The sequence below is a fragment of the Dendrobates tinctorius genome, unplaced genomic scaffold (assembly GCF_039654945.1).
Source record: "Dendrobates tinctorius isolate UK_male_01 unplaced genomic scaffold, ASM3965494v1 ptg000138l, whole genome shotgun sequence".
NCBI classification, from domain to species: domain Eukaryota; kingdom Metazoa; phylum Chordata; class Amphibia; order Anura; family Dendrobatidae; genus Dendrobates; species Dendrobates tinctorius.
Genome location: NW_027361806.1, coordinates 13,456,955 through 13,481,613, shown reverse-complemented (window position 1 = coordinate 13,481,613; position 24,659 = coordinate 13,456,955). Strand labels below are relative to the sequence as shown.

Below are 24,659 nucleotides of genomic sequence, written 5' to 3'. Positions count from 1 at the left end.
CCTTCAGGACAATGGAATTTGTCGCCGCGTAGGCCAGGCAGATCCTGGAATGTAAAAGCATGTGGCTTTGTAGAATTTGGGTGTGGGCCTGAGCCCAAGAAACCGCCTGGGTGCATGTGGTCAGAGATCCTAGAGCATACATTGACTCTGAGGGTCGGTGCCCGGTGGTCCCTGAACCAGGTTCTTTTTGGACAAGGTCGACGTGACAAACCTTAGGTAGGAAGGATGTCTTTCCCCTTGGGTCCGAGAGAACTCCCAGAAGCTTCCTTCTCGTGGAGGGATAGACCAGGTTCGGTATCCAACCTAGGGATCTTAATATCCCCGGGGTCTTTCCTACGTCCATCTTCTGACATGAGATAGATGGTACAGTGAGGAGCACCGAACAACCTTCCTTTTTTTCTCTGGAGTGCCGTGTTTTTTTTCCTACAGTGAGGAGGAAGTCATCCAGATATGGGATAACGCCTATCCCCTGGCGCTGGATGAAAATCACTGCTTCCGCCATGATCTTGGAGAGATACATGGTCGGATGGATTGGCACATGGTAATATGCACCCTTTAGATCTACCGTTGCCATTACCCAGTTCTGTCCGATGAGCGGGACTGCCTGATTGACTCCATTTTGAATTGCCTGTACCAGACCGATTCGCTTAACGGCTTCCGGTTTATGATGATTCGGTTTTTCTCTGATGGCTTCGTCACCAGGAAGGGACGTGCGTAATGGCAGTGTCCTTCTCCCGCTTTGGCACCCTCGTGTTCTACCAGAGCAGATCTCTTGGTAAGGAGCCCTGAAGGTGTGGAGGCTGTAGGGAGGTTACCCCTAAGAATTACGGGGAAGGACTCTTGAACTCAATTTTTAGTCCATCTCGTATGGTACGGTGGACCCACTGATTTGTGGAGATGGACTGCCAGCGGGTGAAAAAAAAGAGCGAGAGACGACCCCCAACCGGGCGTCATTGCTTATCTGGGGTCTGTTGATGGTTAGGGACAAGGATGTCGGAAGGGGAAGGGGATGGCCCGCCATTTGGAGATAAGTTGCCTCCCTTAGGATTTTAACCAGGGCACTCATCTAGAGGAGTTAGAAAGGACGGCCGCTTTTGCGGCTACCCGGACCTGACGAGAGCAGTCACGCTCAGCCTAGAAGAGCCGATGCATTAAAGAATTACCAGAGACCTGCGAATTACAGGCTGGTCTTCCGTCCTGGTCCCAAGTTGTTTAGCGCCCGCCATTGGAAGCATCGGCTAGGAACCTTGTTGCTTTCTGCAGTAGGGGTAGGGAGTCAGGTATCTTTTCCCCTGAGGTGCACCGAGTCTGTGCGTAATCATAGAGACAGGGCATGCGGAAGCTATATTAGCTTCTAGCAGATTTGTAGAGGTGTCCCAGGACTTCCTTGATAAGCTCTCAAAAATATATATACATAATTTTTTTTCCTTGATCCATTGGATCTTTCAGCTGTGAGGAGTCCTCAAAGGGATAGGCTTTTTTTTTTTTTCAGGGAGGCCTCCTTTTATGGAGGATCAGATTCTGTACATTCTCGTGTACAGGACACCTTCTTTGGGCTTCAGCCCAACATCTCGTCCTGTACCGTGTATTTAACTTCTTCGTCCTCCACCCCTATGGAGCTCTTAACCATACTGATTAGCTCACCCATATTCTCGGAACCAAGTGATATTTTTTGTTCCCTGGTTTTAGGTGTGGACGTGGAAGAGGAACCCTCAATCTCCCGAGCGTCCTCTGAATCCGAGGAATGAATTTCGCCTGAGTCTGAGTCAGATTCTATTGGAGCTTTCTTCCTCCTCCTAGAGGGAGGCGGTCTGGGAGAAGGGAGCCATGGAGGAGTGAACCTCCTGTATTATGAGGGATTTGATGCTATCCAGGAGAGAGGGCTGCTCAGCGCGAAGGACCTCTCCGTACAGGACGGGCAGAATTTTCCCCGTATGTCGAGGGAGTCTGGCAGCACACATTTTACACTTGTGGCTGGTCCTCTTAGGGTCAGAGACATTTTCTCCCCATATTAGAGAGAGAGGGGTATGCTACGCCATTTTAGTAAATAAATGCTGGATAGCCAGGGCCGACGCTTGCTACTTACAGTAGGAGGGGGTATGCTGGGCTCCACCGACGCAGAGAGAGAGGGCTTGTCACCGTCCATGCCGTTTACAGTCAGCGTCAGACCGGTGTCTTACATGGTGATCTCCTCACCTGGACCTTGAAAAATCGAGGGTCCAGCGTTGTTTGTGCACCTCTTCCTCCCTTTGGCCCAATGGGGGGAAACACATGAGGACGCCCCAGAATGTGACCTCCGGTTCCAGGAGTAATGCGCCCCCCCGGCGCGCGCTCCACCGTGGAACGCATAGGGACAGACCGGAAGTGACGTGCACCCCTAAGCGACGCGCGCCCCAGTGGAAAGCCCAGTAACGCCCGAAGTGGAGGAACGCCACCCCCTGCCAGTGTGAGCCCCCAGGAACTGGCAGCATGGAGGAGGAGGAAGCCGGGGAGCTATCAGGAGGCCCCCTGCATGCACATCACCGCCCCGCATTACCCCCCGAAGGAGGCGCAGGAGAGGCAGGAGAGTCCCGAGTCCCACCATGCAGGCAGAGACGGGAGCAGCCACCGGAGGAGAGCAAGGCCCCCGACCTTGGCTGCCCGGCATCTGACAGGTATCTCCAGCTGTTACTTGACGTGGGGTGCTCCAGATTGCTGGCCACGGCAGCACCATCGTAGACCTCTTCATGCCCCATAGGGGACAGGAAAACACTGGTGGTTGCAGGAAGGGGAGGGGTATTTAATCTCTTTGTGTTCCTGTCCCCTATTAGGGCGGGGACGACATCCTCCGATGTAGCTGTCATTGAAGGTGGCTAGAGAAAAGGGCAATTCCCATACCGCCAGGATGTAGAGAATCCGGAAAAAAAAAGAGCTGGAAACATGACAGAATACAGTCCCCCAACCAAGATAGAAATGCACATAGGAAAAGGGGACCTGTCACATTGCTGAACATTGGCCACTCTGTAAGAAAAGCCGGATTACTTACCGGTAATGCTCTTTTAATGAGTCCACGACAGCACCCACTGGAGGTATCGGATCCGCCCATTTGGAACAGGAAACCCTACAGGAAAGATAAAAGGGGCGGTCCGCCTTTCCTCCTCAGTTTTACGTTTCAGAGTACCAGAAGGACCGCCAAGGATTAGGCAATGTTCTCTTATTTTAACATCTTTCTTATCCATTATTTGGTAATACTTTAACTATTCATATCTTTAGGGGGGGAAGTGAACGGGTGCTGTCGTGGACTCATTAAAAGAGCATTACCGGTAAGTAATCCGGCTTTTTACTCTTCGCCACGACAGCACCCACTGGAGAGATTCCAGAGACCATCACCTGGGTGGGACCACCGTGCCAAGGATAGTCCTGCCAAAGCTTAAGTCAGAGGTTGATGAAAGATCAAGTCTGTAGTGGTTATAGAAGGTAGAAGGGGATGACCAAACTGCCGCCTTACATATAGTTTCAATCGGAACATCTCCCTTTTCCGCCCAAGAGGTTGCCATTGCCCTGGTGGAATGCGCCCTGATGTTCCCTGGAGGATCTTCGTTTTTTGCGGAGTAGGCTAAACGAATGGCCTCTCTGATCCACCGGGAAATGGTGCTCTTCGTGACTCCATACCCCTTCTTACAGCCCTGAAATGAAACAAATAGGGCCCTACTCTGCCTCCAACTGTTGGACCTCTCAATACATTTTAGGACAGTTCTTTTGACGTCCAGAGTATGGAACCTCTGCTCTTCCGGAGTAGAGGGATTTTTATAGAAGGTTGGGAGGAGTATCTCCTGAGATCTATGGTATTTTGTTGCCACTTTTGGCAGGTAGGCAGGGTCTGGTTTTAATACCAATCTGTCTTGGTATTCTTGAAAAAAGGGTGGATCTATTGACAAGGCCTGAATATCACCCACTCTTCTAGCTGAGGTTAGTGATACTAAGAGGGCCATTTTAAGTGCTAAGTATTTGAAGGGTATTGTGTCGATCGGCTCAAAGGGGTCTACCGTTAGGGCGTCTAAGACCAGATTTAGATCCCATGTAGGGACGGAGGGTATGTGGATTGGAGTTATTCGTTCACATGCTGTAATAAAACGAGTTATCCATTTGTTGCCTGCTATATTATGGCCATATAGTGCTCCTAATGCCGATATTTGTACTTTCAGTGTATTTACTGCTAAGCCTAAGTCTTTCCCCTTCTGCAGAAATTCCAAGATTGGGATTATCGGAACTTCTGTTGTATGAGGTACTGTATGGAATTGAAGAAATTTTTTCCATATTCTAATGTAAATCTGGGTCGTGGACTGTTTTCTACTTTGTAGTAGTGTAGCAATTAAGGACTCCGAGAATCCTCTTGTCCTCAATAACTGCCTCTCAAATTCCACGCCGTCAAGTGCAAGCTGAGCACTTGAGGGTGGAAAAAGGGGCCTTGGGAGAGTAGATTGGCAGTCGGAAGGACCCAAGGATCTGTTATCGACATAATCTGCAGCCACGAAAACCACGGTCTTTTTGGCCAGAATGGTGCTATTAAGATTATTCTTGCTTTGTCGTCTCTGATCTTCCGAATTACTTGAGGTAGGAGGATCAATGGAGGGAACGCATACGCTAGGTTGAAATTCCATGGAACTAGAAAGGCGTCCAGTATGTTTGGGTGATCTGACGGAGATAGGGAGGCAAAGGTTTTTATCTGCCTGTTCTCCCTTGTGGCAAAAAGATCCACCTCGGGTTGTCCCCATGCGGCTACTATGTCCCTGAAGACCTTCCGATTGAGGCACCACTCTCCTTGTCGTAGAGTGTGACGGCTTAGGAAGTCTGCCTTTTGATTGCTCTCGCCTCTTATATGAAGGGCCGAGAGGGACAAAAAATAGTTTTCTGCTAAGTTTAAAATTTTTGCCGCTGAAGACATCAGAGTCTCTGATCGAGTTCCTCCTTGTCTGTTTATATATGCCACTGTGGTGGTATTGTCCGACAGGATCCTTACATGCTTCTGTTGGAGCTGCGGAAGGAAATTGTATAAAGCATAGAACACTGCAGTCAGTTCTTTTAAATTAGATGAGTAATCACATTCCTCTTTACTCCACCTTCCCTGATAAAACCCATTCTCCATGTGGGCTCCCCAGCCCTGGGGACTGGCATCGGTGGTTACAATACAGGATGGAACTATAACCCATGGGACTCCTGAACATAAATGGTCATCGTCTAACCACCACTCTAGGGAAGTCAAGACTTCTTGTGACAGGGTTATTTTGCTCTGTAAACGACCACTATGTCGCTTATCCTCCTGGAGGATCTGGTGTTGTAGTGTACGGACATGGTACTGGGCCCACCGGACTGCCGGGGTGCAAGAATTTAGTGATCCTAATAGTGACATTGCTCCTCTTAAGGATACACGTGGTTTATCTATAGCTGCTTGTATTTTTTGTTTTGTGAGGATGATTTTTACCTGGGGTAGTAGACATCTCTGGGTCAAGGAATCTAGTTGAAATCCTAGAAATGTCTGGAGAGATTGCGGATCGAGTCTGGACTTTTGGATATTGATGATCCAGCCAAGGCTCTGAAAAGAGGAGACTGCGTCAGTCACGCGTTCAGTACATTGTTTGACTGAATTCCCAATTACTAGGAAGTCGTCTAGATATGGTACAATTAGTGTGTCCTTTTGGCGAAGGTAGGCCATCACTTCTGCCATCACCTTGGTAAATATTCTTGGTGCCGTGGAAAGCCCGAAGGGCATGGCCGCGTATTGGAAATGACGAATCCTGCCCTCGACTTCCACTGCGACTCTTAGGTATTTCTGGAATCTGTTGTGTATAGGGAGATGATAATAAGCATCTTTTAAATCAATCCCTGCCATTACGCAATTTGGGAAAAGAAGCTTTATAGTGGATCTAATCGATTCCATTTTGAACTTATAATTTTTTATAAATGAATTTAGCTTCTTTAAATTAATAATGGTTCTAAATGTACCGTCTGGTTTAGACACCAAAAACAGGGGAGAGTAAAAGCCTCTACCCTGTTGTTCCTCAGGGACGTCAACTAAAACTTTTTTAGCTAGCAGGACTCGAATCTCGTCTTCGAGAGCCTTTTGCTGAAGTGAGGAATTAAGGCGAGTTATAACAAAGAACTCATAGGGGATTCGAAGGAATTCAATCTTTATTCCTTCCTTGATTATATTCAAAATCCATGGGCTTAACGTAATTTGTTCCCATTTGGTAAAAAAAAATTTTAATCTGCCCCCAACCGGTGGGTCTAAACTTTTAATTTTTTTCTCTCCTATATGTTGGCCCTCTGAAGATGGTACCCTTCTGCTTTTCGTCTTTCGTGGCCCATCTCGTTCTGTCCGATTGTCTTCTTCTCCCGAATGGCCGTCTTTTAAAGGTTTTCCTATAAAACGGAATGGGAGAATCACTGAAGGCCTTTTTCCTTTCTTTTGCCTTGGCGAGAATTTCGTCTAAGGCTTTTCCGAAGAGGAACTCACCCTCGCATGGGGTTGCACTAATTTTGGACTTTGATTGTGCATCCCCTTTCCAGCTTTTTATCCAAAGCGCGCGTCTGGCGTTAATTACCAGGGCTGCCGACCTTGCTGCAAGTCTTAGGGTGTCCGCTGAAGCGTCTGCCATAAAGGCAGCTGCCCCTCTTATCAACGGGATGGCTGCACGCAGTTTCTCCCTTGACACTCTTTGCTCAATCTGCTGGTCTAATTGATCTAGCCATACCAGCATTGACCTAGCAGTACATGTGCTGGCTATTGCGGGTTTGAATACCCCGGTGGTGGACTCCCAGGACCTTTTGAGCGAGGATTCAGCCTTTCGGTCCAATGGGTCTGCTAACAATCCTGCGTCCTCGACCGGGATCGAGGTTTGTTTGGAAGTGGAGGATATGACAGCGTCCACCTTTGGTATTTTAGACCATTTTAATAGATCTTCATCAGTGAACGGGTACTTCCGTTTTGAAGCGGATGGGAGAAAACCCCTCTGGTCGTGTTTTTCCCATTCCCTTTTGATGAGATCTTTAATTGCCGGTATTACTGGAAATGATCTCCTCTTTTTTTCTGCCAATCCCGCAAACATAATGTCCTGCGCGGTCTGGGCTCCCCTTTCCTCTTCACACCCCATAGTATTCCTAACCGCTTTTACCAGGTTATCTACGCTGTCCAGAGGAAAACATGCGCGTCCTTCCGCCTCCGAGGATGATGATGAGGACGTGGATGCGGAGCCTGAGTTTAACCCCTGTTCTTCCTCTGACTCTGAACTGACAATAACCTGTTTTCTATGCCTGGACTCTGCGGGAGTGCTGGCGCGGTTGATGGCTTGTATTTCCTCCCTAATTATGGCTCGGATATCCTGAGAAGATATCGTCGGCCCCTGCCTGGTCTCTTTCATGCATTGTTTGCAGAGTTTTTTGGGGTAGGAGTCAGGGAGAGGTTCTGAACATAATGCACATTCTTTATGTTTTGTTTTTCCTTTTTTCTTTGACTGAAACGGGAGGTCAAAGGTAAAGAGAGGGGGGAGGGGGGGGGGGGGGAGGAGAGGAGGTTAGCTTAATAGGTAGAGCATATGCTTTGCACACTCACCCAGTGAAGCTTAATACCGGTTCAGATGGCTGAGACGGTTTGGATCGGGTTTCTGCTGCCTCGCTCCTGCGGGCAGTCTCCGTCCTGGCGCTGCGGTCCCTGGTGGAGTTGCCCCCAGCTGAATCCCCTGCTGGGGTTTGCGACTCTGCGGGGGACGACATGTTCCAATGTTGCAGCGCTGCAGCGCTGTTTTATCTGTATCGTTGCCCCGGAAGTCGCCCTGTCACAGGGCGCATGCGCCGCGTCATCGCCATCTTACCCCGGAAGTTCAACCATTACTTCCGGGGTATGGGAGCGTCGGGCGCCGGCCTGCTCCCGCGCCACCGCTATTAACACACGCGGCTCGCGCGCACATGGCCTCACCATCCACGCTATACCCCCACCGATGGGAATGGGGGGGGGGGGGGAAATCTCCCGGATGCCAGACCGGCGCGCTCCCTGGTAAGACCGGGCGGCCCTCCCCGGACCCGGCCATTACCACTATGCCACCAGACGAGGGGGGAGCCGTCAAACGGAGTCTCCCCCGACGCTGCCTCCGGACCGCAGCCCCTGCCGTTCCCGAAGAGACCGCACAGGCGGATGCATGGCCCAGGTAAGATCCTGCAGGATCCTGCTCCATTTGGAACAGGAAACCAAAACTGAGGAGGAAAGGCGGACCGCCCCTTTTATCTTTCCTGTAGGGTTTCCTGTTCCAAATGGGCGGATCCGATACCTCCAGTGGGTGCTGTCGTGGCGAAGAGTAAAAAGGTTTGTTTATTTTTTAAGTATGTTTTCCTGCTGCAGGGAAGGAGTCACTCACGAGATTCTTCCCTTTAATTCACCTTTTCACATCTGTAATGACCAGGAGTGCACTAGAGAAGCAGCTAGGAAGAGGAATCACTTTATCTACAGGGATTGTCCAACCGTTAAGCAGCGTATTCAAAAGTTACGTAACCAAGTTGGATAACTTTTTATTTCACTGCACGGCATTTCATGGTCCCCACATGTTACCAATGAATGCCTGCTCATCTGTAGTGACCGATGCTCCATTCTGAACCAGTCTTACAAGGGACAGCGCCAATACACTGAAACAAGCTTTTCATGAGTGTTCCCATCCACAGTCGGTAAGTAGAGAGAATGGTGCACGCAAAGTAAAATAGAAAGGCGCTTGTCACTGGCCGATGATCAATAAACTGTTCCCAAATCTCGCTGATCCAAATAGAGGGACTCCTCTAGCACATAAACATACACTAATAGAATATTTTGAAAACTTTTTTAAGGCAAACAGACACTTTAAAAACAAATTGTACTTTACTAATCTGCATATGAGAATAACCAACATAACGAATGGGTGCAAATGAAATCCTAAAAGACATGAAAACAGGAAATTATTGATGCTCATTTAAAAAAAAAACAAAAACAAAAAAACAAGAATGTAAAAAAATGTCTTGCGTTTCCTAAAGCAAAGCCCAATTTGTCTTTGGATGATGGCTGGTTTTGCAGTTCGGCCAAATTCATCTGAACTGAGCAGAGCCATTTCTAGTAAAAAAAAAATATATATATATATATATATATATATATATATATATATTTTTCTTGCATAAACCCTTGAAAAGACATAGTTTACTTCGGTTAACCTCCTTAAGGTTGGGTCTGCCTTCATGTGGCATTTGTGACATGGCTCAATGGGAAATAGCCGATAGCAAATTTCCCATGATTTTGCAGCATGTCCCATATCTGTTGCAACTGAGTGCAGTTCTCGGATACCTCGAGTGCTGATCCCACACAAAGCCGACGTCTATTAGCTCATGTTTTTAAGCCATTTCCTGAAGGTTGTAGAGCATTTTTCATACCTCATATAGCGGCGGCCAAGGACCTCAGGAAACGCTTACCTCGTAATCCAAGATGCTGAAGCCGAGGCCCCGCTTGTCCTTTTCCAATTCCACAATGTCAACTTCTGGAGACCACAAGGTCAGCTCTCCATCCTCATCGTCGGCCTCATGGACTTGGGTCAAGTCATCGTCCGGTGGTTCCTACAACGAAATGTAAAATATTAACTTTGTTGTTATCAGCAATACGGGAAAACTAGGAAAGTGGCCGCCAGCTGGAGGAGCGGATAGTAGATTGTCCGAGGTTTGAGAGGAGGCGCTAGAATATGCCATAATGGCATTGGATCAGCAAACCTGAAAATTCAGCCGGCAGCGCGGGCCTGGAGCTGTTCTACCAGCAAACAGAATTGGCCAAATCCACCAAAGTATTTTAGACACAGAAACTTGTTAGATTCAGATCCTCGAACAGAGCAAGATGTTGGCGATTTCACCCACAATGCAGAGCATTAAGCATGTTCGGTGCAGACACTGAGCCAGCAGAGGGCAGCTGTCAGATGTCAGCTCCTGCAACCTGTAAACTAAACCAGCAGAACTTTGAATTCAGCTCTGGATGCGAGTGGAGCAAAAGAAATTATTTTACTAAAGATAAGGGAAAAGTAAATCTTGGTACATTGAATATTAGACATTACTATCGCAATGTCCGGATGCTATGCAGAAACTGTAAAGCGACAGCAGAGGGCAAGAGAAGTTATCTATATTCAATGCTGGATCACAACTGAATTCAATAGGAGCTGTCCACCATGGTCGCCTGTACAATGGCAGACAATCTTACTGTTACGCCACAGCAGAGAGCACAGACCCCATGAGGTCCAGTTATATCTTTTTCAGAAGTTCTCCAGTTCTGGAACAGCAGAGGTTTACAGGCAAGAATACATTATAAAACCCCTAAGCAAAATCTTCTGATCCAAGCATACAGCAGTACTAATGCCTAAGGCTATGTTCACACATTGCATTTTTGCTGCATTTTTTAAGCAAATTAAAAGCTGCGTTTTACAGTACCAGCAAAAGCTATGAGAGCTCAGAAATATCATGCACACACATTGGGTTTTTTCCTGACTGAACCGAAAAACTGCAGCATGTCAATTCTTTCGGCGTTTATCACCCAAAGAAAGCAATGAGTAAGTGCAAAAAAACAGCAAAAAATGCAGATATCAAGCTTTGCTGCCTTTTTGGTGGAAAAACCTCAGGAAGTTGCATCATGGATTTTTATGCACTAAACTTTATCAGCATGCATGAGAAACAAATGTACCAAATAAAAACACAGACAGTAATAAATAAATAGCCAGAAAAAAAAAAAACACAGCAAAACGTGCTTTTTGTAAGCAGCTTCTTTACTGACAAGACAGCAGGGTTTGCCTGCCGAAGGGAAAAAAGAAAAAAAAAAAAAAACACAAAATGTGAACATAGCCTAATAGTATCTGAAAAGTTGCGTAAAAATATATAACATTTCTAAACTTTTTAAAATTTCAGATAAAATATCAGGCACTGAGAAGACTTATTTTTTTACCTTTGTAAAACTTCAGTAACTTATGTAACTATTTTCTTTGACTCACAACCAAGGTTGTTTTCAAACTTCTGCTGGTTGCCCTCAGACACAGGCACAAGTGTAATTCGTCCTTGCTGTCAGACACCAGACCTAACAGTTAAGCACTGTCAGAGTTCCTGCAATTCCCTGCTCTCTAGGAAAGGGGGACCAGCAGAATTGTGACTTGAGCCTTGTACATAAATGGAAATGTCAGATAAACTAGTGCAAAAAAAATAAATAAAATAAAGTAATAGCATTTGCAAAGCTCCATGTAGTAAAAAAAAAGGTTTAATGTAAAACAGATTATTTTTATCGGTGCAAAACTCTGCAAAAAGTTCAATACACTTTACCTTTTGCGGATAATCGTCACCTGCTGCTAAATCTGGAGACGTGAAAACTTGATCGTCTTCATCTAGCTAGAGAAAAAAATAAATAAATAATAATAATATACATATATATATATATATATATATATATATATATACACACACACACACACACACACACACACACACAACATAATGTAACTCCAAGTCAATCACCCTGTCCAGTTATAAAGCAACACCGATTGTGAATGAGTTTTTACTGCTATTCTGCTATTGGAACAGACGACAAGTACTGATGATCAACAATTAGCAATGCAACCTCTATAAAGGCGTGGTTCTGTAGAGGGTGACCACAGACCATTTCTCTGTTCTCATTCTTTTTGGCTAGTTTGGTAACTTTTGCATTTTGTCATTGCTCTCACCCCTAGAGGTACAGTAGCTTTGTATCATAACCAGCAGATGCCTACAAACCATCATTATGTCTAAACCAACTGCAAAAATATTCAAAATACCAAATAATGAGAATACCTGTGGCAAAACCCCCAAATCTAAAATCATGTTTATCTCATATTGATATGAAATAAAAAAAAAATGCTAAAGATCAAAATTTTAAAATGATGCTCAAAGCACCAAACAATGGCCAAAAACTAAAACCACATGTAAAAAAAAAAGGCTAAAAATATCAAAGAACCTAAACATTGGAGTTGTTATTTTTTTGGAATGCTGGTGATAATCATGAAGTGCAGAAGTGACAGCTCCTGCCCGTCACCGCTGCAAACTTACTATATCATTCTGGATCCTCAGGTCTTTTGGATTGTCCACAAAGTTGTCATTTTCATCATCGATCAAGCGGCGGCAACACACCAGTGTAAATGGAGGGGGAACTTCTTTAAGGAAGGAAATGGCTTCTCGGCGAGACTTTCCATAGAGCTGGACTTGGTTCACCTGTGGAGCAATAGCAAGTAGGTTTACATTGTTTATGGGACACATCGATACAATGACCATGTGAATTTTTGTATGGCAATTATACGCTCCAAATGGGGATCAGACGATAAGACAGTAGAACATTGTAATCTGGAAATTTTTGCTTTTTTTTTTATTATCTGATTAGGAGGATGTAACTCACGATCAGTACTGGTCAATTTATTTTGAAAGGGATTCAACTTTTTTTTTTTTCCTGGTGTATCTTCTTCGGTGTTTTCAAGTTTCAATGTTTTTGCAGCGTGTGCTCCTTTTATCTCCAATGGATAATGAAGTGTTTGAGACTGAATATGTGGAAGGTAAGACATACATTTTTTGTCCAAGATTGGTTTAAAAATAAATAAAATACAAAATCGTCATAAATGCGGCACATTTCCAGACAAATCTGAAACGGCGGCGATGTGTTGGCTGTGACCAGCTCAACCAGCGACACCATTACGACTCTACGTTGAAACTTTTCTGCAGACACATTCTTCACTGTTTACTCAACATTACGTCTTGTACTTTTAGTAGGGTTTTTTTTTGTGTCAAAATATGTCATTTCTTTCAGAGCAAGATTAAATTTCCTACAAAACCTGATCCAACAGCCCTTTGAGGTTATTAAATTATGTGCACACGGAGTACTGACATGACAGTATAGCTCTTTAGGTCAAAATGTACGTGAGCCGAATCCTGATAGGCTTTATGAGAACAGTCTCACAGCAGGAAAGTTTATCAAGATTTGTTACCAGACTACGTATACAGTTAGAGCAACACATCCGACCGGTCATCTGCACCCAATCCCTGTACTTCCTATAGACCGACATTCTGCAGGAAGAGCAAGGATAGGACCGCAGAGGACAGGAGTACAGTTATGTTCTCTGATGAAGCACCTTCAGACTGTTTGGGACAGCTGGAAGAATGATTGCCCGGAGAAGAAAAGATGAGCGCTGCCAGAAGTCCTGTGCCTGCTAACACTAAAGCTTCCTAAGACCATTCATTTATGGGGGGAGTTTTCCTCCATGGAGGGGGCTCAGTCACAATTTTGCCTAAAAAACATGGCCATGAATTAAGAATTGGATCTAAACCTCCTCCAAAAGCAACTTCTCCCAACCATCCAGAAGCAATGTGGTAGTGATGATGCTTTTTCTGGCATGATAGAGACTAAGTAACAAGGCAAAAGTGATAAGTGGCTCAGTGAGCAAAACATTGGCATTTTAGATCCAGGAATAGGAAACTCCCCAGATCTGAAACCCATTGAGAAATTGAGAACCTGCAGTCAATCCTCAAAAAAAAAAAAAAGACAACCCCCCCCCCCCCCCCCCCCCCCCCCCGGAAATTGTGATAAATTCCAAGCACTGTTTAGGCAAGAATAGGTCATAAGTCAGAATTTGGCCCAGAAGCCAATATCCAGCTGCTATGGAGAAGGGCAGAAGTCTGGGGAAATGAGGGTCAACACCGGAAATATTAAGACTTTACAGAAACTTTATGTATTTGTTAATATTTAAAAACTTCTGAAATGGTGATAATTGTACTTCAATAACTATAGAAATGCCCAATTAAAATATCTAAAAACACAAGCAAATTGTGAAAACCAAAATTTGTGTTTCTCAAACCTTTTAACCACGACTGTATGTACACATTGAAATAACTAGCAGAATAGTGAGTGCAGCTCTGGAGTATTATACAGGATTTAACTCAGGATCAGTAATGTAATGTATGTACACAGTGACTGCACCAGCAGAATAGTGAGTGCAGCTCTGGGGTATAATACAGGATGTAACTCAGGATCAGTAATGTATGTACACAGTGACTGCACCAGCAGAATAGTGAGTGCAGCTCTGGGGTATAATACAGGATGTAACTCAGGATCAGTAATGTATGTACACAGTGACTGCACCAGCAGAACAGTGAGTGCAGCTCTGGAGTATAATACAGGATGTAACTCAGGATCAGTAGTGTATGTACACAGTGACTGCACCAGCAGAACAGTGAGTGCAGCTCTGGGGTATAATACAGGATGTAACTCAGGATCAGTAGTGTATGTACACAGTGACTACACCAGCAGAATGGCGAGTGCAGCTCTGTTCAGCTGCTGCTCATTGTGCTAATTGTGGATGTGTTCGCTGCTGATCCTGCTCTGTGCTCCTGAGCTCTGAGAAACAACACCTCTCCACCCAGGGACCTGCTCTCTCTCCTACCCAGGGAGGGAGTGGGTTTCCTGGGATGAGTGAAGGAGCCAAGTCCCAGGCTTCTGTTTCCCGGACCAGGCCGGCGGGGAGCAGAAGAAACCAGCAACCGGCCTGCACATCAGAGGACTCGGGGGTCAGACGCTCAACCAGGAGTCGCAGCAATGTGGCTCCTACTCCCCCCAGGTCTGCAGAGACCCAGAGAAACCAGCAAGATGGTGGTCCTTCCCGGAGGAAAGCTGAGTGCTCACGGAGGTAAGGCAAACCTCACTTAGGAAAGTTGGGGGAAGCAGAAACCAAAGGAGTCTGTGTCCACCTATGCCTCCCGGGTCATGAGCCACCTCCGTGAGTATGAAGAGGCGAGCAAGACCATCAGGAGGCTCTGCGCTGCACAAGTGCCAAAGCTGCAGGTGCCTCCAGACCCAGGAAGACCCAACTCCAGGCGGAGGCAATGCAACTGAAGCTTGAAATTAATGAGCTGAAGGTGAGGAAAAAAGTGGACCATTTAAAGAGAAACTAATAAATGAGGACAGATTTAGAGAAATGGCTGATAACAGAGAGCAAAGGCAGATGGGGCTGCAGCCTGAGAGCCAGGTGGATGATGATGATGACGACGACCAGCAGAAAGCCCCACCTGGCAGCCTGCAAAGTCACGCGCAGGCCACATGCAGCGAGCTCCCTGCTGGACAGGCGACATTGGCATCTGGTCACAGTTCTGCTGGCTCTGGGGAGGACAGTGACAACAGCGACATTCATGGCGGAGATCAAGCTCCTGGAGTCCCCAGTGTGCCTTCAGAACTTCCATCTTGGTGATGATTTACCAGAGGAGGCACCTGGGGACCAGAAGAAAAAGGTAAAGAAAAATAAGCCAAAGCTTCAGGAAGTGGAGAGTTATGTATATGCCCCCCTCCCTGTACCCCCTGAGTCAGCTGCAGGGTCAGCTCGCTGCATAAGCCCCGTTGCCCAGCCCAGCCCGGGTTCTGCTGTGGATCCGATGAAAAGGCGCTGGGAGAGTACAGAGCACGGTAGTGAGGCGCAGAGCTCCGTCTCTGCTTGTAGTAGCGGGGATGTGGCCACAGGTGCATCAGCCGAGAGGCTGGACAGTGAGGGCGGCCCGGCGGCGGGTATACGGTTAGGCCACGAGACTGTGGTGCGCTCCTCAGTGGGAGGGGGGAGCGGCCCAGTGTCGGGGGCAGCTCCGGTAGCCTCGGTGCCCCTGATTGCTGTTGCCGCTGATCACTTAGTTGAGAAGTGGCCGCAGTGTGAGGGGGCTGTCGGGGCTGGGCGTTCCGATCCTCCCAAGATCCTGTTCTGCGTTGGCGCTGCTGGTCAGCAAGATCCTGATGTAAAGGATCAGCGGCGCAAGATCAGCGGCGCCTAGTGAAGCAAAGAAAAATACCAACTGATGATGCGGAGGGCACCTGTAAGTTCAGGGGTGAAGTCGCCTCCAGTTCTGTGGAGGAGACTGAGCCCCATGTGCCTGATGATGCGGAGGTCAAAATACCACCCCATGTTGTCACTGGTCCAGCAGGAGTGAATGTGGTGGGAGGTGTGGATGAGGAAATTTCTTTGTCTAGTGGTGTGGTTGCTGGTTTGGTGGAGAGTGAGGGTGTTATCGAGGTGGGTAATAGTGATACTGTTGGTGTTGATGTGGTCACTGGTCTGGTTGCCCCCCCCCCCCCCGGTGGTGGCAGTACCCATTATTAGTTATGCCGCTGTCACCTCCGGGGGAAATAGGGCGTCCTCCTTGTCTCCGGACTCTGGGGACAGCATGTTGCAGCGGCGTCTCCTGGAGGCTCTAAAGAAGGGGGAGAGATCACTAACGGTAGAGGGTCGAGAAGTTGAGCTATCCTTCTGGATAGAGAGGCATGGCCTCGGGGCCTTCCGAGAGCAAAATGGGGAAATACATTGTGGTCCCTTCCGACAGCCGGGCCAGGTAATGTGCGTAGGAATGTGGTCCGTCTTCGGTGGAGGGGCAGTGATGCGTGTCCTCCAAGGTCTAAGGTTGTGGAGCTCCTGTTGAAGATGGGCTTCAAGGCTATGGACATCTACGCCTTGATACATCCCTATTCCACGCCTGAGTTTGATGTCAGCTTTGTTCGGCCAGAGGGGCTTGAGCTCTTCTGGTCGAATTATGGAGTTGGCAAAAAATGAGCCTGGCTGGCTAGACTTTGCCATCCAGGCGGTGTCTCGCCAAAATCAAGTCAAGAAAGTGACCATGATGAACTGTAATGAGTCGCTTTCTTGTTGTGACATCATGACGTGGCTTGGCAGATATGGAGAAGTGGTGGAGATGCCAAAGAAAAACTGTGATGAGTATAGTATCTGGTCAGGGGCCTGGACGTTTATGGTAAAACTTAAGCTTTCAGGTGGTACGGTTGCCCACATTCCATCATCTGCCTTCCTGGGTAGAGATCGTATCCAGGTCTTCTACCAGGGGAAACCGAAGCTCTGTCACAAGTGCGGCGACCCCACACACTTCAGTGCAAACTGCACTGTGCAGAAATGTGCATTGTGTGGGGATATCGGCCATCTTGCTGCATCTTGTGTGGAGATTAGGTGCCACCTGTGTGGTGACTTAGGTCACCCATTCAGCTGTTGTCCTCGCTCCTTCGCTAATGCAGTCGTGACCCCGGTAGGAGAAAGCCGTGAGGCCGATTCTCCTGGGGAAGGGACTAGCAGGGGTGAGGGAGCTGAGGGGCCAAGGAGGAAAAGCAATAAAAAGACGCCTGCCCAGCTGAGGTGTCTAGACAAGCGCATACAGGAGAGGGAGCAGGGTGAGCCCCGTGCTACTGAGGTGACCCCTGTCCTGGATGCCAGTCTTGCTGATGAGGCCCCGAGGGATGATGAGTTGGATGAGGAGGTCAGGAGGATCCACAGGGAAGAAACTGCCACTGCCTCCGAATCCTCCCATTAGGAAAGTATGGATGAGGATAATAGGCAGTGGCTAGAGAACAAGCGTAAGCTCGGTACCAAAAAGAAGAGAAAGAAGGGAGATAAAACAACATCTCCTGCTCTGACCAAGGTACCTAAGGAAGGAAAAACTGACTCCCCTCTGGTTGGTCTTTCTAACCGGTTCCAAGCCCTTGAGAACATCTCTTCCTCTGAGGAGGAAGCTGAGGGTGAGGTTCCGGCTTCAGCGGAGCTTACAGGGGGTGCCGAGTCTCCTTCTTCTGGGAATGTAAGGTCCTTGGAGGGAGGGACTGGCCCAGAGTCCGGAGACGAGGACGACAAAAAGAAAAAAACACGTGGGAATGGACACCTCTGTGTCGTTAAAGAGGGGGAAGGATTCCTCCTCTGAGGCAGAGGATAAGGGGAGTGGGAAGAAGAAAGCCATCTAACTCAATCACCAATGATGGCGGTACCCACTCCGTTGACGCTGGCGTCCACTAATGTCGCCAGCATAAAGTGAAATACAGCCAGATTTGCGGCCTTTGATTTTATTAGCCGTGTTGAAGCTGACATTTTCTTTTTGCAAGAGACCAGACTGCCAAATATGGCAGATGTGTTCAAAGCCTAAAAGGGAGTGGAGACTCGGGCCCTCCTATTGGTCTCTTGCGGCCGATCCGTATAGCGGAGTGGCGGTCCTTTTTACCGCACCGGTGGAATGCCGACGGGTTATTGAGTTAGAAATGGGGAGGTGCCTGATCTTAGATGTCCTCATGAAGGGACAAGAGCTACGGCTTATTAACATCTATGGACCCCAATCTAAGTGGGACCGGAAGTGTCTCTTTATGAGGATCAAGCCCTACCCTTTTACAAGTCGGCAGGTTGTCTTTGGAGGGGACTTCAATACTGTCACGAGGCCCCGAGATAGAGGAGGTTCCAGAGACAAGCTGACTTATGATAGCGTCGCCCTTAATTGTATAGCTAGTGAGGCTCGCCTGGTGGATGTCCACATTCGGCACACCCCAGGCCACGAGGGGTTCACCTATCATAGAGGTAACTGTAGGTCCAGAATAGATAGCTTCCTCCTTTAAATAAAACCTGTCTCTTCAGCAGTGTCTGTTGTTGAGGTGGAGTTCTCCGACGACTGTTTAATTTTGTTTTCTCTGAATTTTACAGAGACCCTCCGCATTGGAAGAGGCTTTTGGAGGCTCAATTCATCTCTCTTGGAAGAAGCGGATATAAGACAGTCCTTTGAGGATTTTATTCAGAGCCAGGTACCCTTACTGGATCTTTGTAGTAGTAAGTCAGAGTGGTGGGAGATGTTCAAGAAAAGGGTGGCGAGATTCTCCCGCCAGCTCTCGAGCCTCAGGAGTCTGAACAGGTACCGCCTGTATCAGGGTCTGAGGAGGAAACTCGAGCATCTTGTCTCAACTGGAGGTAGCCGTGAGGAGATCTCCAGAGTGAAATCTTTGCTCATGAGGTGTCAGTACGATAGATATGCATTTTTGGTTTTTGAGAGGGATTACGGGAAGTACCGCTCGCCCGATCCTTACAGAAACTACAAGATGTCAGTGAATAGTAAAGTGGTTACAGGACTGGTCGACACTATGGGGTCCCTGAGGCGATCCAGATCAGGGATCCTGGCGGTTGTCAGATCCTTCTACTCGCACCTCTTGGGGAAGAGGGATCTTGATTGGGATGAGATGTCAGCTTTTCTTTGCTGAAGCCGTTCCTGAACCAGGGGTAGACCCCTCTCTTGACGTTTTGACAGAGATGATCAGGGACGAGGAAGTTAAGTTGGCGATTAAAGGGCCTGCCCAAAAAAAAAAAAAAAAAAATGGATAAACATCTGAGTTTTATAAGACCTTTAAAGGACGCTTTAGTTCCCCTCTTGACTGAGGTATTCAATGAGTGTCTTTCCTCGGGCACTCTGCCAAAGTCAATGAGGAGGTCTGCCCTGATCATCTTGTCAAAGGGTAAGGACCATTGTGCATTGAGAATTGGCATCCCAGAGCGCTTCTCAATGCAGACAGGAAGGTTCTGGCAAAGGCGCTGTTTAATCGGCTGGTGAAATTTGCACCCCTACTCCTTTCGGAGGCCCAGCATTGCTCTGTTCCAGGTCGCAGCACATTTAGTGCTGTGCTCTGTGTCTGGGAGGCAGTGGAGCAGGGTAGGGCTGGTCACTGGAAGGGTTACATGCTGTTACTGGACCAGGCAAAAGCATTTGATCGGTTTAATCATGAGTACCTCTGGTCTGTCCTTCTGAGATATGGCCTGCCGGGGGTGGGGGTGGGGGGGGGGGGGGTGTTGATTTGCTTAAAACTTTGTACGGTGGGGCAGAGAGTTTCCCGCTTGTGAACGGTTGGATTGGCAGCTCTTTTGAGGTTGGATCTGGTGTTCGCCAGGGTTGTCCCTTGAGCCCGCTGCTGTACGTTTGCGATTGACCCACTTCTTAGGAGGGTGGAGCGTGGGCCGTTGGCTGGGATCGGGATGGACCGGGCAGCACCGGAAGCCACTCGAGGGTGGTGGCGTATGCCAATGTCACCGTTTTTGTTTCCTCTCACGAGGAGGCAGGGTGGCTGATGTCAGAGGTAGATTGCTACTCGGAGGCATCCGGGTCAAAGATCAACCGGGATAAGTGTGAGAGTCTCTGGCTAGGAGGATGAGATCCTGGTTTTGATCTCTCGGACACCCTTCCAGGACCCAAAGTCTCTGCAAAAGTCCTTGGCATCGAATTTGGCCAGGGGGATTACCCCCAAACAAAATGGGGACAGCAGGCTAGAGATTGCCACTCAGAAGGTGAACCAATGGATGGGTTGGTCTTTGACCCTCAGGGAATGAGTAAACCTGATCAAAACTTACCTGCTCCCGTTACTGATTTATGTGGGCAGTGTGTGCATCTTGCCGGAGTCTCTCTGGACTCGGGTCTACAGTTTGGACTAGGAGGGTTGGGTATGGTCAACCCTGTGGTATTCCTTGTGGATACCTTCATTAAGATCAATATTGCAAACCTCTGGAAAGAGAGGGCTCCTCCGTGGGTATTCTCCTGTAGAGGATGGTTTCAGCCTTTCTTCCAGGAATGGGAGACAGGAGGGCAAGTGAAGGATCTTCGCACACCTTATGGACATCTTCCAGCTTACGCTACCTTGGTTCTGAAGGTAATTCGCCGGGGGGGGGTCTGGGAATGTGGGAGATCAGGACTATGCCAAGGAAACTCCTTGACAATAGGGTTCTGTTGACCCATTTCCAGAGGCCTCTGGTGCTCAAGGATTGCCCAAGTCGGGATCTTGGGGTGGGTTTGCATCTTTTGAATTCTATCAGGATCCCCTCGAAGTTTTGGGACTTAGCTTGGCGCTGCTTCCATGGGAAACTGTGTGTGAGGGACAATCTGAAGTGTAGGAGCTATGAGGACAGCAACTGTCCTCGGGAGCATTGTGGTACCGTGCTGGAAAGCATGGACCATTTCCTGCTTCATTGTCCCTTCATCACAGAGGTGTACAACAGGGTGGGCGCCTCCATTGGCTGGTCTCGGCTGGCCGGTCTCTCCCATGCGGAATGGGCCTATGGAGCATTCAGAGACCTTGGTGGCCGAGACCGCTGTACATTATTTCTAGTTAGCGCAGTGGTTAGGTATCACACATGGAACGCACGGTGCTTAGTATCGACGCAACGGAAAATCCTCCCAGTGGACGATGTGTTTAGGACCATACTCGGTGACCTGGTGAAGGTGCGCTCTCTGGAGTATAAGAGACTGGGCACACGTAGGGCCGCTCTCCTCTGGAGGGGCTTTTCTTTTGGTGTGCCCTAGTCTGGTCATCTCCTTTCCTGGTGGTGGGCTGCCGCTGACACTGTAGATTTTTGTTTTGTGATCGATATACAGTGATGTAGAGCTGCAGGCGCCGAACTTGGGCTTTGTGATTTGTGAGTGTTGTAGTGTTTGTTTCTGTATATATTGTATATAGGGATACAGATTTGGGTGTAGGTGTTAGGTTGGGTGGTGGGAAAAGGGGGGAGGTGGGTTTATCTTGTGGGACTATGGGACACTGGGGTGTTTGGGGAAACACTGACACTGCCTGATCTGGCCTATGGACGTTGGACATGGACTGAAGTATGTATGTAGTTTTTGTTTGCTATTGTTTATTTTATTTGTTATTAGTTTGTTGGTGACCGGACCGGAAGGTGTAAGTTATTAGTTATTATTCTGTACATATGTATAATATGTGTAAGAGGAGAGAATGAGCGGCTGGACTAGTGTTCAGTATACGGATTATTTTCTGGCTGATATTCCTGTTATTATTATTGTTATGTTTTTCATTTTTATAATAAACGATCTACTGGATGTAACTCAGGATCAGTAATGTAATAGTATGTACACAGTGACTGCACCAGCAGAACAGTGAGTGCAGCTCAGGGTAGTAAAGCATGTAACATAGGACGCAAACAAAAATAGGTAATGTATTTCCAAAGTGAATATATATGCTAATTATATCTACTCACATGTACGCTTTATTACACACAACAATGCAGGTATACTATCTTAACACAACTTGCATCACTGAGTAAGATTACATTTACATCTTGATTTACACGTTTACCTCTAATAATTCATCTTCTGGTTGCAGAATGCCAAGTTTAGCCACAGGACCATCAGGAGCAATGGTGGATATATAATGGTGACCATCAAAGGAGTCCAGTTCTACGCCCAACCTCATGGTGTGTATTGGCAAAAGCTAGGGATAAAAATATAAGATCTAATTACTCCCAAAAAAATCAGATACATTACCCAACACTAAAAATGCAACTTCCTGTGAGAACAGATGCCAAATAAAACCTACAATTTAACCAGCTTCATGTCATAAATTATTATTTTATAGTTATCCCCATTTTTTTTCTCTATGGAAGGAAACATTTTTGTTTATACTAAAGGGCTGAAAAATCACCGTTACCTAGTACTGTTCACACAGCGGATGGATTGTTGCAATGTATCAGAGAAGCCATTACCAGGTCTTGCAACTCCGCTCCTATTGAAGTAAACGTGATCTGAGCTGCAGTACCAGGATTGGCCACTACACAGTGTGCAGAGCTCCATACACTTAACACCGAGCTGCAGCCAGACCTGCAAACAGCTGATCAGTGGTGCCAGACTCCCACCCATCTAATATTCACGACTTATTCTCCCAACTCATCAATATCCAAGTCCTAAACAATCCTTTTACTCACATGTAAAAAAAAAATTACCGTGAAAGTTTCCATATAACATAAAATTGAAAAAAATTTTTTATATATATATATATATATATATATATATATATATATATATAACAAATGCTTCACATTGTGCTACATAATATAGCCGGTTATTTAAAATTAAGTCCTGACCTTGGAATATTTCTGCAGCTCTTCATCATCCTCAATCTTAGTATTCAGATCAACCACCTGCACATTCACAAAGAGAAACAATGTAATTATATAAATGATTACATTCCTGGATATTAGGTCAAACATCCTTGAAAGTTAACTTTACTCAAATATTGGAATAACCTGTTCTCTCTTTTGCTGCTTTAATTTTCACTTTTAGGACTATGCAAATTGCCTCTTCAGAGAGGAAGAGGACTTGAACTCTATAGCGCCACCTGTTGGTAGTAGCGATCCTACAAGTCACAATCAACCCTTTAACGAGTCTTGTAATATGACTTAGGATAAAAGCCAAATCAGAATCTCAATTTTCAGACAGTGTTTTGGGCTATTGGCCCTCGTCAGTGCAAAGTATGAGAACTGATTTGGCTTTAGGACTTGAATATATAAATTAGTTTTCAGCCCTCACACCCATAGACTTTCTCAGACACCCTGCACATTGATGAAATGCTAGCCAACACTTCCAGCAGTTTTGCAAGAGTTCTTGCCAGTTAGAGACTTAGTGGAGACTCTTGTCACAGGTTGCAGAGCTGCAGTGATGGCATCACATGTATTGGGGCTTCGAGGCTTTCTGCACATACCAATACTTGATAATCAGGTCCAAGATGCTTCTCCCACTTCAACTTTAATGCTTCAGCCTCTGCAGAGGGGGCCGATTCTGGGAAGAAAGTGATGATTGTTTATTGTAGATGGAGTTTGGACAGGACACAAAAACAGCAAATAAATCTAAACAACGTTCATTAATATTCCTGCAAATGGTCATGTCACACATAGAATTACACAAAGGCCTTTCATGACACGAGTCACCGTGGGCCCTCAGAGTGGAATGTATGATGGCAATGGTGAAAAAATATCACTCAATCCTTCTAAAATAAACATGCTGTGACTTACGATAGTTAGTCAACTACTGCAGGTACATCCCATATTATACTCCAGAGCTGCATTCACTATTCTGCTGGTGCAGTCACTGTGTACATAACATTACAGATCCTGAGTTGCATCCAATATTATACTCCAGAGCTGCACTCACTATTCTGCTGCTGCAGTCACTGTGTACATATATTACATTACTGATCCTGAGTTACATCCTGTATTATACTCCAGAGCTGCACTCACTATTCTGCTGGTGCAGTCACTGTGTATACACTACATCACTGATCCTGAGTTACATCCTGTATTATACTCCAGAGCTGCACTCACTATTCTGCTGGTGCAGTGACTGTGTATACACTACATCACTGATCCCGAGTTACATCCCATATTATACTCCAGAGCTGCACTCACTATCCTGCTGGTGCAGTCATTGTGTACATACATTACATTACTGATCCTGAGTTACATCCTGTATTATACTCCAAAGCTGCACTCACTATTCTGCTGCTGCAGTCACTGTGTACATATATTTCATTATTGATCCTGTATTATACTCCAGAGCTGCACCCACTAATCTATTTGCTATTGCAAAAACAATTAAGAAACTTAATGAACCATAGTTAATGTTGCTCTCATTGCAATTTTTGTTCTATTGTTTTGTACCTTGAATTCGGTTAAATACAAATTTATCTGATTTAAAAAAAGAAACTTAATGTCAGATAAAGTAATGTATGCACAGTGACTGCCGCACCAGAATAGTGAGTGCAGCTCTGGAGTATAATACAGGGTGTAACTCAGGATCAGTAATGTAATGTATGTACATAGTGACTGCACCAGCAGAATAGTGAGTGCAGCTCTGGAGTATAATACAGGATGTAACTCAGGATCAGTAATGTAATATATGTACACAGTGATTGCACCAGCAGAATAGGGAGCGCAGCTCTGGAGTATAGTACACGATGTAACACAGGATCAGTACAAAATCAGCAATGTAATGTATGTACACAGTGACTCCACCATAAGACT

General features: G+C 46.6%; 1 protein-coding gene across 5 annotated transcripts in view; it reads right to left on the bottom strand.

Annotated features, from left to right (window-relative positions):
* Positions 1–24,659, bottom strand: part of PATJ (PATJ crumbs cell polarity complex component) — a 256,986-nt gene that overhangs the window by 175,404 nt on the left and 56,923 nt on the right. For all 5 annotated transcript variants that reach the window (XM_073544627.1, XM_073544628.1, XM_073544629.1 and 2 more), the window contains exons 13-18: positions 23,342–23,418; positions 22,725–22,781; positions 21,941–22,075; positions 12,091–12,252; positions 11,332–11,397; positions 9,460–9,600 (exon numbers count right to left, since the gene is read on the bottom strand). In XM_073544627.1, coding sequence (XP_073400728.1) covers positions 9,460–9,600; positions 11,332–11,397; positions 12,091–12,252; positions 21,941–22,075; positions 22,725–22,781; positions 23,342–23,418 — 638 coding nt within the window. The remainder of the gene's footprint in view (positions 1–9,459; positions 9,601–11,331; positions 11,398–12,090; positions 12,253–21,940; positions 22,076–22,724; positions 22,782–23,341; positions 23,419–24,659) is intronic.